The sequence below is a fragment of the Molothrus ater genome, chromosome 6 (assembly GCF_012460135.2).
Source record: "Molothrus ater isolate BHLD 08-10-18 breed brown headed cowbird chromosome 6, BPBGC_Mater_1.1, whole genome shotgun sequence".
In the NCBI taxonomy this organism is placed as follows: Eukaryota; Metazoa; Chordata; class Aves; order Passeriformes; family Icteridae; genus Molothrus; species Molothrus ater.
This window is the reverse complement of record NC_050483.2, coordinates 40504884-40520240: the sequence shown is the minus strand read 5'-3', so window position 1 is coordinate 40520240 and position 15357 is coordinate 40504884. Positions and strand designations below refer to the sequence as shown.

The 15357-nt window shown below is 45.7% G+C and overlaps 1 protein-coding gene across 1 annotated transcript; it reads right to left on the bottom strand.

The window, feature by feature from the left end:
* Positions 1-68: 68 nt before the first annotated feature.
* VASH1 (vasohibin 1) lies at positions 69-15356 on the bottom strand. The gene is made up of 7 exons (XM_036384824.2): positions 14876-15356; positions 9911-9999; positions 8760-8816; positions 7678-7752; positions 6331-6712; positions 5807-5919; positions 69-5213 (listed from the first exon to the last, which is right to left on the bottom strand). Exons 1-7 carry the CDS (start codon positions 15134-15136, stop codon positions 5141-5143), a joined length of 1050 nt encoding a protein of 349 aa, XP_036240717.1. The 5' UTR covers positions 15137-15356; the 3' UTR covers positions 69-5140.
* Between the last annotated feature and the right edge of the window lies 1 nt (position 15357).

Below are 15357 nucleotides of genomic sequence, written 5' to 3'. Positions count from 1 at the left end.
GTCCCTTTGACTTCCTGCTGACATGTAATGGGAAGGTTTAAAGCAAAAAGAAGGACAGTACGGACAACTTGTTTTCTCTGCACAAGCTGAGAGCAGTACAGAGGCAATTTTATTGTCTAAGTGTCAAAGGAAGATGGAAGAAGTATCAACATGAAGGCCATGGGAAGTGCAGTAAAAACCTAAATCTAAATAAAAATTCTGTGTTGGCTACATAAGAACACAGAACCACACTGATTAATTACAAAAAGACACACATGATCCTGTTCTTAAAGAAACAAACTTTCAATTTCTTAGTTCTGAGCTGTACCAGTGATAAAGATGTAAATGGTTTTGCAGCACCTATCAGTGCTGGAGTAGAATACCGGTGTGCATGGAAGGGGACCGCTCTGGTCCCACTAGCACCATCTCAACCCTGACCTGGAGGGAAACCTCTGCTCTGCAGAGATTATGGGGGATTCAGGAACCTTCTGAGCCTAAACTGAGTTGCTCTGGAGCAGAAAGGACCAGGGCACCACTGAAGGAGAGTGGCTGTGATACAAGTAAACACCTGCTCAGAAGACACACAAAAATACTAAATTCCCTAAGGAGTTCAGCTTGGCTGTAGAGGGGCCATCTCCACCTTGCTCTGGGAGAGCAAACATCAAGCCAGAATAGCACTTGCTTTGTTAAGTAAAGTTATAAATCCATAATGCAGGTCTAAATGTTGTCAGGACAACAGTGCAAGGCCACTGGGATGTGTGGTGTTATTTCAGCCAGACTTGCACACACAATACACCTGGGACACCCTCTGCCTATACCTACAGTTTGATCATCAGGACCACTTGAAATGCTTCACTCAGAAGAAGCAGGTAGCTAAAGCAACCACCTGAAGTGACTAGCCAGAGCCACTGGAGCAAGGTCAAGCCAGTCTAATCCAGACTCTTGCCCTTTGGCTAACAGGAGCTTTCTTCTGGTCATTATGGTTTCTTAAACTCTGAAATTTTAAGGACAGTCATATTCCAGTCTATACCACACCACACATGAGTCTGCCTTAGGGGGCAGGCACCTCATTAAGGCTTTCACCTGAAATACTTAAAAGAAAATTAATCCTGTTAAGCAGATTTGAAAACAGCAATACAACTACTATGTGAACAGAAACTATGTTTCGACTACAGTTCTGGATTCATTTATTCTGATAGATCCAAGGAAACAGTACTGACCCATACCCTGGCCCACAAATAAAATAGTAACTGAAAAAAAGCACTCCACTCCCACCTAAAACACTTGCTAACACACACCAATTTCCTAAAGACTCCTTTAGCTTCTACCAGTAAAAAAAAAAAAGGTTAGTATGTCACAGACTGATGGACACCCAACCCTGCTCTTTAATGTACAAAGTTTGTATCAGAGTGATGCTGTAGCAGAAAGTTCTGCTCAATTAATGAATCTGTCCATTAAAAAAATTGCAGTTGGCCAGGTATCAAGGGACTTGTCTACATAAAAGTATAAAGAGGGGCTCTTATTTCAAGGTTTGCATTACATTTAGAATAGTTTTGCTAGTAATAGGTCAGCATTTGTTGAAGTCTTTCAAAGCTCACCTCAGCTTCACATACAAAGCAGGCAGTGTCTATCCATTCCTAGTGTACAAACACAGTTCCTTTCCACAGAGCTCACAGGGCTTGTACTGCAGAACAGATATCATGTGAGACTACTGAACAGTGAAATTTAGATCACAGAGCTACATGAGCGACCCTATTAATATTTAACATTAAAAAATTAATAGGACTCCTTGAGATCCATCTTCCTTGTTCTGCAGGCACTAAAGGAGTATGACTTACATTATCTTTCCTTCTGTGTAGCTCTAAAGCCTGCAGAAGTGAAAAAGACTCTCATCACCAGCCTTTTTTCCTTATGGTTAAAGGCAGGCAGACCAGAAACCAGACCAAGTAGGTGGGGGAGGAAAGAAGTCGAAGTGCTAAACTTTGTCTTGCACTGTACCCTCAGCTTTCTTACAGCATAAAGCTAGATTGCATTAATCCTCTCTGTCATGGAAGGATATGGTTTTGTTTGTTAGGAAGGAAGCAAAGCTTTGTATTGAAGTGATTCATCCATTACAAAGATGGGGGGAGAGCAAGAGCAAGAAGGGGAGAACTCTATGGTCCTTTTCCAGTTTCTTGTACCATCTCCTGTAGTGGAGATACAGAAACAGTAAGGAGCGCGAATTCTACACAGAAACACGGTAGAAGGCTTGAAATGGTAACCCTGTCTCTGCCTGTATCCATCTTGAGAAGTTAATCAACATTAGATACAAGCAAAGAATTAAATACTTCCTAACATATATAATTGTGCAACTAGATCTTGAAAGAGGATGTTCTTGTCTAGCTGCAGCTGAGGATTAAGAGACATTGAACTCTACCTGTCATTCATATCTTAAACATCCATTTCCTTTGCTTTTTCTAAGCTAATAGCTTTTTCTAAGCTATTGGCCTCAGTTACATCCTGCAGGAAAGCTCTTAATTACAAAGTCAAACAAAGCACTTTGTTTGAAGCCATTCTGCCCTGGTGATCTAACACTGCTGAACACCCCTGTTGCCCTGCGCCCAAGAAAGCATCATTAACTTGCCGCTGACCCCTCACTTGTTTCATCTGTTGTAAAGTCTTCTTCCCACCCCCACATTTCCCCTTTCCATCTAAAATAGCTCAAGTCTGTCCAGTTATTTAATATTCTCTGTATTAAACTACTAATTATTCTCAAGAGCTCTCCAGTTACTCTGAATTAACTAACCAATTGAATAAACAAAGTCATAGTTAAGATGTATTCTAGGCATCTTTTATAATTTTCTTTAAATTCTGGATTTCATCCACTTTAAAATAAAACCTGACAGTCAGTTTCCCCTTGCTGACTGCTGCTTATATTTATCATATGATTCACAGTGGCATCTGAACTTTTAGTCTGCTGCATAGTAAACATTATGCAAAGGCAGTTTGCGGTTTCCAAGTGGCCCATATTATTTACAGGTATCTTTTGACATATTTAGTGTCTGGATGCTAACAATGATGTAGCCTTTACAGCTAACATCATTGTTAGCATCCAGACACTAAATATGTTAATTTACAGCCACACAAAAATGACCAGAGGACATGTTCAAATGGGTGCTTGGGTCACTGCTGCTGTTAACTTCAGTTGTTGCATGTAGCTGTAATATAAGGGAGGGGACAGATGTTGCTCTGTACTGTGGAAACTGGCATCCTCTTCTGGATTAACCTTCTCTTGGCTCAGCAGCAAGTTCTGCCACCTTCTTACAGATTTCCTCTTGGTTGTACAGCACAGCAGAAAAGTACAGACTACAAAGGGAGATTGGAAGGACTGACTGCAGTGGTATGGATACATCTTGCAAGTTACATCACAGTTAAGGATGTACAATTAGGAACCTGTAAGGTCTGAGTTAAATCGCTTGTGGGTGGTGCTTCGAGGATTAACTGCTTTAACTAGGCAGAAGAGCTGATTTGTTTGGGGTTAAGAACCCATTCTCTGCCACCAAAATAGCTCTACCTATTATGAGGATGTGGCACAGGAATACTGTAACAAAAAAACTAGTAGAGCTAAGCTCCATCATGTTTCTAACAAAGAAAAAAAGGAAAGAATAATCTCAGTTCTAACAAAATTAAATATGTGGTATTTCAGAAAGTGTAGCTCCTTGTCAGTGCTGTGATAAAACAAGACTGTTTCTCTCCAGGATACTCCCACTCCCAAGCTCAGTTTATTCATCCCCCAGATCCATGCATCCAAATCACTTTAAGACCATGCTGTTCTGACTTCTGGAAATCCCACTGTTCCCATAGCCTAGGCCTCAAACAGAGATCCTGACAATACTCCAGATTTCTGACAAGCATTACACTGCTGAATCAGTAGTACAACACTCCCCCAAAAGAAGCATAGGAAGTAAAGGCCACAAGTGGCAGAAAGGCCCAGCCCAGCCCTTTGGGAAAGGTTAGTATAAATGGTGCTATTACATACTGCAGCTATCCAAAGAGCCAGAAAACAAGCACAGCTCTGTCACTGAGGTGGGAAACTGCTTTCAGGAGGTTCCAAAATGAGCTGTCAGGAAAGCAGCTGCAATTTCCTTGAGCAGAGCTTCTCACAAACAGGTGTATGCAACTCTGGCACTAACACAATAGGGAGGAAGGAGCAAGAGCCTTGTGGAAAGGAAAAAATGCTTGTAAAACCTGTTCACATTATTACATTCTTCTTTAACTTTTTACTCTTAAAACTTGTACCTCAGTGACTGAAGTGCCTGCCACAAGCTTTCTGAGTAGCAGCCATCAGAAGTTAGTAGAGAAGGCTGATGAACAGATGATGTGAAGTTCAGCTTCTCCACCAGCCCCCACCCACCCCATCTCCATTACTAGAAAAATTGAGCTCTCTATGCCTGTTTTTATGTAGCAGTGGTATAGGCATATCCTGATCCACTCAACCACCAAAGGGCCTACAGCAACAGTTCACTAGCATTCCACTGTCTACCCCCTCAGAGACAATGAAATACTTTGAAATAGGCAGGACTAAACATACAAGATGTGTTTTTTCTGGATAAGAAGACTTTGTATGGTCAATAAATCAGGCTGAGCAAATTGAGACCTACTCTCACAAGAGCAATGATAAACAAAGTGTTCATAATGACAAAACCAGGAGTTTTTGTACAAGATTCAGGGGCCATCCCGTTCCAGCATCACTTCTCCCTCAGCCCTGCAGGCCTTGCAGGGGTTGAAAACTGTGCACACAGGGAAGAAGTACTGTTGACAAGATGCTCCATCTACTTGCTGTCAAGGCAAAGATAGCAAGTCCACTGACCCCACTCACTTAATATTCTTCCTGAAGTGAACTCCCACTAATGTACTTATTTTTTTCTTTTTTTCCTTTTTTTTTTAAAAATACTTAAATGAATTAAGATGGTCACCTCTCCCAGAAACAGGCAGGCGAATCCTCTGGGACCCATGGGATCCAGCTCTGGGACTGGCCCACTAGTAAGCACCTGGGAAAATCAGCACTCTCTTTTGCTCCCACTCCCCTGTTCCATTTGTCAGAATCACTGCAGGTGGATCCAGGTCCCAACTGTGGCCAGCAAGAAGTCCGTGGAGCCAGGCACACAAGGCACAGCTCTCTTCATACCCGGATCTGGTACCCATTAAGGTCTGGCATGGCTTTGGAATCGGCAGGCTTCTTCTCACCAGATGGCCTGTGAGCAAAGAAGGTAACAGCTCTTCAGAAACTGTTTTCTGTCAGGTGATGCTGCAGATAGAGATGGCAGCACAGGAAAAGGTACACAGAGCTTCATACTGATCCTGCACTACTGAGGACAGGATTATTCTGCAGCCTCCAGTAATTCTCCCAATGATCTCAACAGAACAGAATGCAAGTTAGGAAGTAGGAGGTCCACTCTGGAACCCTAGGTTATTATCAGGAAAACAACCTTGTTGACAGCAGAATAATTTTTGGAATCTCTTTGAGGCACAGGTCTGTGAGACACTGGAGCTCAGACCCATGCATAAAGTTAAAAGTCAGCTACCAACATCACTGTCTGTTTGAGCTACCTCCTCCTCCCTGTCAAAACAAGCAAGCAAAACACCCCAGCTGTCCCCTCAAATCCCTATGCAATGATAAACTCACAATGGTACTGACTAGGGAAGAATGCTACTGCAGGGCAGAGAAATATCCACTGTTCTAAAGAAACCCAGTAGGACATCAGAAGGATCCAAAACCAAATGGCAAGGTGGAGTCTGAGTAAAACAGATAGTCTAGATAGGTCTCCTGCCCAGCAGCCTCACTCACCGTCGGTCCCCACGGCTGTTTCGCCGATGGGGGCTGGCCTGACCTCTTTGTGGGGAGGAGACATCTTTCTTTCTGTCCTTGGTGGGAGATGGCGGTCCAGTTCCTTTCCCAATCTGCCAGAAAAATAAAATTAAGAGCTGTATGAGCAGAAAGTCAATGTGAGTAACAAAGCCTACAAAACCTAACAATTATTTATTATATGCAGAAAAAAAAGACAAAAAGGCAAGGCAAGTGCATCAAAAATGCAAAAGCCAGAAAAAACAAGTTACAGTGACAACTATGGCTCCAAGGACTGTATACAGTCCAACCTAATCACAACTGCAGCACTGCACAAGGATCCATTAGGGGACCAGCCTGTATAAAGTGGCTGGTATTCAGTAAGAAAGAGGTCCCAGCCTCCAATTCACTTTCCACTCCACACATCTAGAAGTAGAAAGTTTTCAGTCACTGCATTCCCCCAGTACACCAAGCAGCCAGGCAAGGCAGTGGATGTAGCAGTGAGTTACTCCATCCTTGCTGCTTACCTTCAGCCTCATATCACGGGCATGTCTCTCGAGCTCTTTGCGAAAGTCTTCCCGTGTTAGCTTGTCTAGATCCAGGATGGAGTGCTTCCACTCAATCTGCTCCACACTGTGTGGGTCATGGGACACACAGTGGCCCAGCTTCACCTTTTTCAGAGTGTGCCAGCAGCGGCGATAGGCCTCCTCGAAGTCAAAGATGAGTTCGCTCAGTGTGCGGAAGACAGGTGCTTTGTACATCAGCTCCTCGCGGCGGCTGATGCCCAGTGCCCCATAGCGGCCGCCAAAGTTCACCCCCAGCACGATGTGTCGGAAGTAGTTCCCTGAGAAGTGGGTTTTGAAGCTGATGGGGAAACGGTCCAGTGTGGTCATGTTGTTGGTGAGGTAACTGACAGCAGCCATTATTCAGGAAATAACTGGTGGTAACAGTTTCCTGACAAGACACATCCTACCTGCTCCAGACCCTCCCAGCCTGCTTAGCAGATTTCCCATTGATTCAGGCATCACATAGACAGGGTTTGTTCTCCAGGTCAAGAGCCCAGCTCATTGCAAGCTGCCCTACTTTCATCTGGGTTACGGAGAAAACAGACTTGGCCTCTTCAAGGAGACAGTCAACAAAGAGAAGTTAATTTTGATGCAGAAGTTGCAATGCTAGCACCTTAAGTGTACTGTATTCCATAGCTCCCAAACTGTTAACACTGCAGCATTATTCCTTGGTGTGTTTTAATCTGTTTCACTAGCTACTGTTTCATACACCTTCAGGATAAAAACTCACCAACCTCTACTTTTGAACCATTCTCTCACCATCTCTGCCCCTCCAGGTGCATGAAGAACCTACAGCCCAAGTACCACAAACTAAATCTGGAAGATAGCTAGGAAAGATGTGTACTTAAAGATAACACACATCTAGATCTAATAAAGGTATTGCCTAAGCTAGTAAGTGACATACACCATAATTAGAAGTTGGGGAGGATCCATAAGTTATTTTAATGCAGAACACATAGAGGCAGTAAGGGAACAATGCTATCCACAAAGGATATCCTGACTTAACTCTAGCTAGTGTTTTTGCTCCTCTTTAGATGCTCTTTTGTCCTTTATAATCTTATATGGCTGACCAGAGCAGCACCACCCTTCTTGCTGAAGGAGGAGCAACTGCAATTCTCTGATACTTTAGAGAATTGCTTGGATTTGGATTTCATTGGTGGTCTTTTGTGGGAGAACTGGGGAGGAAAAAAAAAGGAATGAGGGGCTTGGTGACAATAGTATCACCACCCTCAAAGCATCACAAGCAAGAGAGCAGAGGCAAAAACACAAGGATGGGCAGACATGCACAACTCCAAGAGGAAAGGATACATTCCCAGGATCACAGCTTCCAGGCATTTTATTGGCAGGGCCTCTTTGGTCATTTCTTTGGCCAGGTCCATCAGCCTGCAGAGTAGGACAAGGGAAAGATGAGGACAGTTAGAGGGCTTGTGCTATGTACTGTGACCAGTTCAGCCCTTTTGTACTATAGGTAGGTTTCCAGGAGAGAGGGTGGCCCACAGAGGATAGGGAACAGAACAAATATCTTTAAGAAGATATTAAATCCAAACCAGGTCTCTGCCACATGCTGTTGTTACTTCCAAGGAATTCACTTCAGTGAGTTGCAGCAAAACTACTTACTGGCCAACCTGGGTTCTCAGGGAGACCACAGAACCAACATCTCCACAAGTAAAACCCTCAAAGTGTTTGCCACACGAGGCTCAAGGACAATAAGGCCTTTTTCTTGAGCATTAACCCTAGTCTCTATTCAGTGAGTACCATGGAGGAGACATTGCATTGATTACTAGGACTTTAGACCCACATAAATCTATGGACTAGACCAATAGTAAGTCAGTCTTGGGAGATTCTCCATATGCTCTTCAAGAGAGTCAATGAACATCAGGTGCTTATTGCCAGGAACTTCTGGGGCAAAGCAGTTCCCAAAATCTTCAACGAGGAGAATACCCTTTCTCATTCCAAGTATGAGTCACCAAAAGCTTAGTGAGCCTAGATTCTGCAAAAGCATTCACAGGAGCTATGAAATCAGACCTGTAAAGATAGTTGGCTTTAACAAAGTTTTTGTAGAGTAGGACCTAATTTCAGAATCCCTCAGAAGTTCATATAGTTACATTTCAATTAGAAGCAGGCAGAATATGCACATTTTTGCAATATATTATTTTGGGTCCACTCGATTTACTGATTCATGACAAAAATACTCTACTCTTGAGAAAGACCAGACACAGCTATGCCCCAGGCAACAGACAATAAAGTTACCCTAAGCAGGATGCAGCTGCAGTAATGAAAGCCCTAAGTGCCACTAGACCTTGGGCAGGGCATGGAGAAAAAGCAGTGTGTATAGCAGGGCTCCAACAACAAGGAAAGGATTAAATGTTGTAGAGGCTGCCAGCACTTACCCAGTCAGAGGTCTGCTCTTCTTAATCTCAAAGAATTGTGTCCCAGTGTGATTGTACCTGGCAGCAAGAAGTTAAGGGCTTGGCAGCTTGGAAAGTAGAGTTTGAAGAAAACTTGTCTGAAAGATGTTCATGTTATTTACTATTCTCACAGCAGAGTCATGATCCCACAAATGTGGCAGCAACACAAGAAAATCCCTACCTCACTTTCCTGCATTTCCCCCACTTACATGTCCTCCTTATTTCCGCTGTATTTCCTTGTCAATTCTTCTCTTCCTCATACCCACACACGGGTTTCCACTCCAATTCCCAAAGGTTTATGCTGACAGCACATGCTCTGCTCAGCTTTCCAGTTACCAGGGCAGAACAGTTTGATAAACCTCTTCCTGCTCCAATCTGCACATAATACATGGAGCAATGAAACATTCAATCTTATTCTAAGATTGACTGGGATCCAATCCAGAGCACAACCACCCTGGATGGGTGAGAGGTGCCAAAAGGTCAGCCTTCTTACCTTGAATTAGGGCTGAAGCCAGAGATAGATCTATATCTCATCAGTGAGATTAGACTGTGTTTGCATGGCATATACCTGCTCTTCAGCACAACAGGGATGGAGAAATCTCATTCCCAGAACACAGCCACACAGGCAGCTCTGCATATAAAGGGGCAGCATATCACAGATGCATAAAAGCAGGGTGGCTGAGTGTTGTTTAGACAGAGAAGAGTGATTGAGGAGGATGACCTGAGAAGGTTTGCCCATCACAACTCACCCACACCTTAACAATGAGGTGATGCAGTTTGCAGTACATCTGACACTTGGCTGTCAGGATCTCAGATATGTGTGTTTTTAATGAAATACCACTGTAAAGCCACTGACCTAGAAGAGTGGGTTGTGGGGAAAGGCCTTTGACAACATGCTCATTTGTTACATGCAGTGAACAGAACCAGAAGGTAACTTGGGCAAAAAAAGAAAAGAAATGGAGCAGCAAAACAAAACATTATCCCAAGTCCAGCTTCCTGTTTTCAGGGAACAAGTTTCAGTTCTCCTCCAGCTACAACAGGATGAGCTTTTCTGTTTGTCACAGGGAAAGAAAGTCCTCTTGCTCTTTCTTCTGGGTTATCACACCAGTGAGTAAGGTAACAGCAAAGGATACTGAAGCTCCCTGATGTAGCGCTGCACAGCTTCCAGGCGCTCAGGGATGGGGGTGGACGGCTGGAACACAGGCACACTTGGTATGGGAATCTGAAATGAGGAGCAGAACATAAATCACTTCTTCCAAACCTTTCCAGCTTCTTGCTGAACTCAGTGGCACATAGCTACAGGGAGCATGTTCCTCTGAAACCAGACCCTTTTTGCTGCCCAAAGTGACAACAGAAGAAACATTCCTCTATTTCCACAATGGAAATTGGGAAGGGATTCAGAATGAGTTATCACCACAGAGCTGCAAGAGAAACTATGTGAAAAGGTCTTGCATTTATGCAATGTTACATCAGACAAAATAGATAGAATTAACTGACAAGGCAAGATACAAGACAGGAAAGCAATCATCTGAGGGAGCGTGGCCTCATCTGAGTATTGAAACTGAAAGGCACAAAACAAAAATAAAAGAAAGAGGCAAAAACGGACAATGAGTTTTCCAATATCACCAGAAGGTGGAACAGTCCTGCAAGCAAGGGTAGAAAGGTCCTTCACTGCTTCCTGGCATTTCAGATGAGTTGGCACTGACTAGGACACCGGCTTGACAGCATGACTCCCTGCCCTGCAGTGTCTGGTGTTTTGAATTACATGATCAGAGAACGACTTCTGGATGTTCACCTTTCAGACTGCTGTCCCATTCAGAGACCTCAGCCTTATGGGTCCAGTCAGATTTTCCTCACCATTTTCACCATTTGCTCTGCACGGGATAACCATAGTCTTGTCAGCAGCTGAGAAAATCTCATTCCCAGAACACAGCCTTTCTAAGGAAAGAGAAGGGACCTGTTCCACAGGACAAATAAAAAAAAGACACAAGTTTGGGATGACTGATAGGCTTGGAGAAACAGCCCACTATTTTCTCTCTGAAAGGTAGCTCATACCTTGTATGCACCTTGCTAATATCAGACTGCATCTTTTCTCAGTTGTTTGGCTTTTAACATTTCAGTTCCTCCTCAGACTTCCCCCAGAGCTGGCCTATCCACAGCTATGAAAGAGTGAGTCAGAGCTAGTTCTTCCTTTGAGCCTTCCACTCTGCTGTGCACAACTGCCTCTGCTGGACATGGTTTCATAGCCAGTGGTACTGCTTAGTGCACCCTTCACGTGTATTTCTGTGGCCACTCATTTCCATACACCTCCTTCTTCTCTCCTGTGTGTTGGTACAAGTGACTGGTGAACCAGGTCAAGCACCTGGAGCAGCTGAAAGCTGAGCCAGCAAGCATGGGTAGTTTTCAGCCAGATCAGTTCCCTTTCCTGGCTGGCCACATGGTTGCACTCTGCTTGTGCTCCCACACGGTACAAGGACCAGAGACCTCTTAACCTTGAGATGCTGCCTCTCACATCATGCAGAGGCACCGGCTGCCTCACTCGCAGGGGGCAGCACAGGCACGGTGGGAGCAGATGTGAAACTGGGTTTGTTCAGCTGCAGCAGGAGCAGGGAAGGCTCCAGAGAGTGGGACAGGAATGGAGCCATCTCTGGTAGTGCATGAGCTGAGTCAGTTTGGATGCTGTGAGCTGACACACTGAGTCATAGGAAATAATTTCCAGGCAGAAACAACGAAAGAGGTAACAATCAGGGCAGGCTGACTATTTAATTTTGGCTTTTTTCTTCAGCATGGAGACTTTAATGCTTCTCAGCGGAGACAGACATTAAGTGCATGTTGACAGCAGAGACTAATGATTCTGGGTAGTTCCTCCTCCCTTTACTAGTACAGACCCCTGATCTCTTTTTCCTCAAAGGACTGCGCAACACTGAGACAGCATAATGGCAATCAGTTCAGCAGGGGACTAGTTAATGTGGAAGAGCCTCCTGCACCTCAAGTAATTAAACTGATGAAAGTACACTGTGCACTCTCTCAGATCTGGGCCTGCAGCCCAGACTGGGCTACAGTTTCTTTTTGCATCAGGTCTATAGCATTTTAATAGGACAATAGAAGCAGAAGTAGAGGAATAAGTTCTCCATCCCTCAATTCCACATTGACAGGAAGAGATCCTTATACGTTTTTCTTCCCCAGCATCATCTAGGGCATATCTCCAAAGAGCTATAAATATTAGTTAGCTTTCACAGTCCTTCAGAAAGCAGAGAGAATTTATTTATAACAGAAAAAATAGGCAATCAGATCTATTTTGACTTCCCTTTAGCTATTATGAAAGCTGAAGAGAGCCCAGATTTTCCAAAGTATATAACCTCTGCCAGGCTTAGCAGACCAAATGAACACACCCTTGATCCCTCATCACTTGTGTGGAGTAGCTGCATCACCCCACTCCTAGATTCCTGCACCCTGGCAGGCTGTCTATATGCACGGGATTGCCACTCTGCTTTTAGAAAGGGGATTCTAAGAACACCTAAGATTTTCATGTACAAGTGTGCCATGCTGTATATGAGGAAAGGCAGATGGGAGCGAGGCACAGGCAAAGCTCCACCCTTATCGGGATCACAGAGGTGCTCCTCTGGCCAGCCTAGTTTAGCAACAGTTTCTTTTATGGTACTCATGTGTATCCAAGCTCCTCCCTACTCTTCCTTCTGCAAATAACACAGGAGCAGTATCAGCCTTGGTTGAGAGCCTGACTGAAAAAAAACAGATTATTTTTTTGGCTCTCTTGTTCTGAATCCATTAGATGCAACTCTTCCTGTCTTTGCCCTCATAACCATCTCATTTAAAATCCATGATTTCTTTATGAGCCAAGCACACATCACTTTGTACTTCCAGCTTGGACCCATTTGATGATTCCAGCAGCCTGAAGCAAGGCAATACCCCACCCTGTTGCTGGAAAGAACACAACCTACAGGAGAGTGGCAGTCATCCCAAGTCTACTGGAAGGAAATAGAGACTAGAGGAGCCCTCTGAGCTCTGACCCCAGTGAGAGACACAGCCCCTGAAGCTGATCTGTAAACATGCGTCTAATTACAGCCTCCTCCGGTCATCATTTTATAGTATTTTAGTTTATTGACAACTTTTTTGAGAGCTGTTTCCCCCAACAACCAATGCTGGCTATGGTCCATGGCCAAAATTTTGGAGTAGGTAAGTCACTGTGCCATTCCCAACACTTAAAAAGGACTATTCACCCTCCAGCATGGAGAGAACCTGGCTACCTGGCTTTTCAAAGGAGCTAGCCTTGCAGAGTACACTTACTACTCTGATTCTCATCTGTTGCACCAGCCTTTCAAAGAAAATTGATGGCACAGAGACAAGTAGTGATAAGCACCCCTCAAAGAAAAAAACACATCCCTACAGGGGAGAAGGAGCTAAGGAAACAGAGCTCATCCATCTTTGTGGTTTCCTGAATTCCAGTATCCTCCCAACTATATATGCCGAGTGAGCTTGGGAATGGCATCTCAGACGGCAGAGTGCTGAATACAGTTGTCAGATCTATTTCCCAGGGGTGCTAGCAGATGCAAAAAACCTCTCAACAACCCAAAACCCAACAATCCTCAAAACAAAACAGCCCAAATTTGCCTCTTACCACAAGACCTCAGACCACTGGTGTCCCCTAACCTGTAACCCTCTTGGATGAAGACTCTAAAGTGAGAACAGGGGAACTTCTTCACATAAGACCAAAACAAGGGACTGAACACTGTATTTCCCCACCCATCATTCACTGGAGTCTTGTTTGTCACCTTCTTTCTTCCATTTCCTTCACCATTTTTGACCAAATCAATCCTTATGGTTAGGAAATTAGGTAGTGTGTGTTCTGACTGGTCTGAAACATGTTTTCAGCCTTCACCTAGGCTCAGGACAAAGTCACAGGAAAGGAAGGAAATCTGAAAAGGAAGGAAAAGTCTAATGGAGTTAGAATAGGGACTGTAATCAGGACTCAGGATTTGTTCCAGCTGCTGCCACTGATGCCTCTGACTCTACTGCACAAAGGATGTTGTATTACATGCTTCTCCAGAATTCCTCATGGAAAGCAGTATGGATTATCTGTGTAGTATATAATAGCATGTTCTTCCATACTTCAAATTACCTTCCCAAGGAGGTAAGTCCTTGCTAAAAAAGCCTGAAATGAAAAAGCATCATCTTTTTGTATCTGAATTTCCCCTATTAGAGTGATGGGAATACTCTTATAACCCACCAATGGGGTGACACACCAAATGTTTGCAGTGTCTTTTGTTCACAGTATGCCAATAAAAGGGAGAGATTTTTCTCCAGCTAAGATGCAATACAGATAGCAACAATCACAAGAATTCACGCTGAAATGTTTCAGTATGGTACAAGGCTCAGTGAAATGGTCAGTGGTTCCTCTTTTCATAGAGTTCTCTGCAACAAGGCCAGGAACATGCCTGGAAATCACACCTGACCCTATACCAGCAATAAGCTCTGCAAGCACTTGCTAACTCCTCTTAAAAGGCTGGGCATCAAAAGTCTTTTCTGACAGACACAGTTCTGTTCCAGAATGCCTTTTGGTGTGGGAAACTGTACCCAAACCAAATTTCTTCAGGTGCGAAGTCTCACCTCTGTCTGTCTCAATCCCCCGCCTCCAGTATTTGGGCTCTTCTAAATTTAACTCTCTTCATCTTTTCCTCATTTATCCAGTCTTTCCCTTTAGCCACTGCCCATTCCCCCCCTTTACCCTGCAGGCTGCTCACACATTAGCTACCTGAAGTCCGTTTTCCAGCAAGGCCGCAGAAGAAGAGGGTGCTGCTGGCGCACCAGACAGGGCAGAGCCCCACAGATGCCCTCTAGCACTCCAAGTTAAAGTGTGGCTTTGCTTCCAGCAAGTGCAGTCCCGGGGCCCGTTTTTCCCAGGGATCGCTCCCGAGCCGGGGAGACCGGCCTCCTAAGGGCACAGGCGGGCACCTCCTCCCAGCGGGATGCCGCCGTTTCCCCCTTCCCTTCGTCCGCCCGGCGGGGGACGGTCCGCTCCGGGCGCTTCCGCTGGGACCCCGCGCCGCACCAGCCCCGGGGTGGGGTGGGGGGGGTCTCACCTTGGGCAGGTCGGCGGCGCCCCGGATCCTCTGCGCCACCCGCTCCCCCTCGGGGTGGATCCTGCCCACATGCCGCCACATCCGCTCCCAGGTGGGCTCATCCACGGGCAGCCCGCCGCGGTTGACGAAGAAGGGGACGCCGCCGTCGCGAAGATCCTCCTCGCCCTCCTCCTCCTGCTGCTCCTCGTCCCGCGGTGCCGCCGCCTCGCCGGACGGGGGCTGCCTGGCCGCCGCGGCCCCGTCGCCCCCCGGCATCGGCATCGCCGCGCCCGCACTCAGCGCCTGCCGCCCGCCGCCGGGCCGCCGGGGGCCGCGCCCCGCATGGCCGGCGCTCCGGGCACGGGGCGTCACCGCCCCCGCCTCGCCCCCGGAGATATCAGAGCGGAGGGTTCGCCGCGAGAAGGGGAGAAAAAGCCGGGCGGGGCGGTGCCGGGTGCCGCATCAGGCCGCCGCCGCGGCGGGGGAGGCGCCGGCGGCCCAAG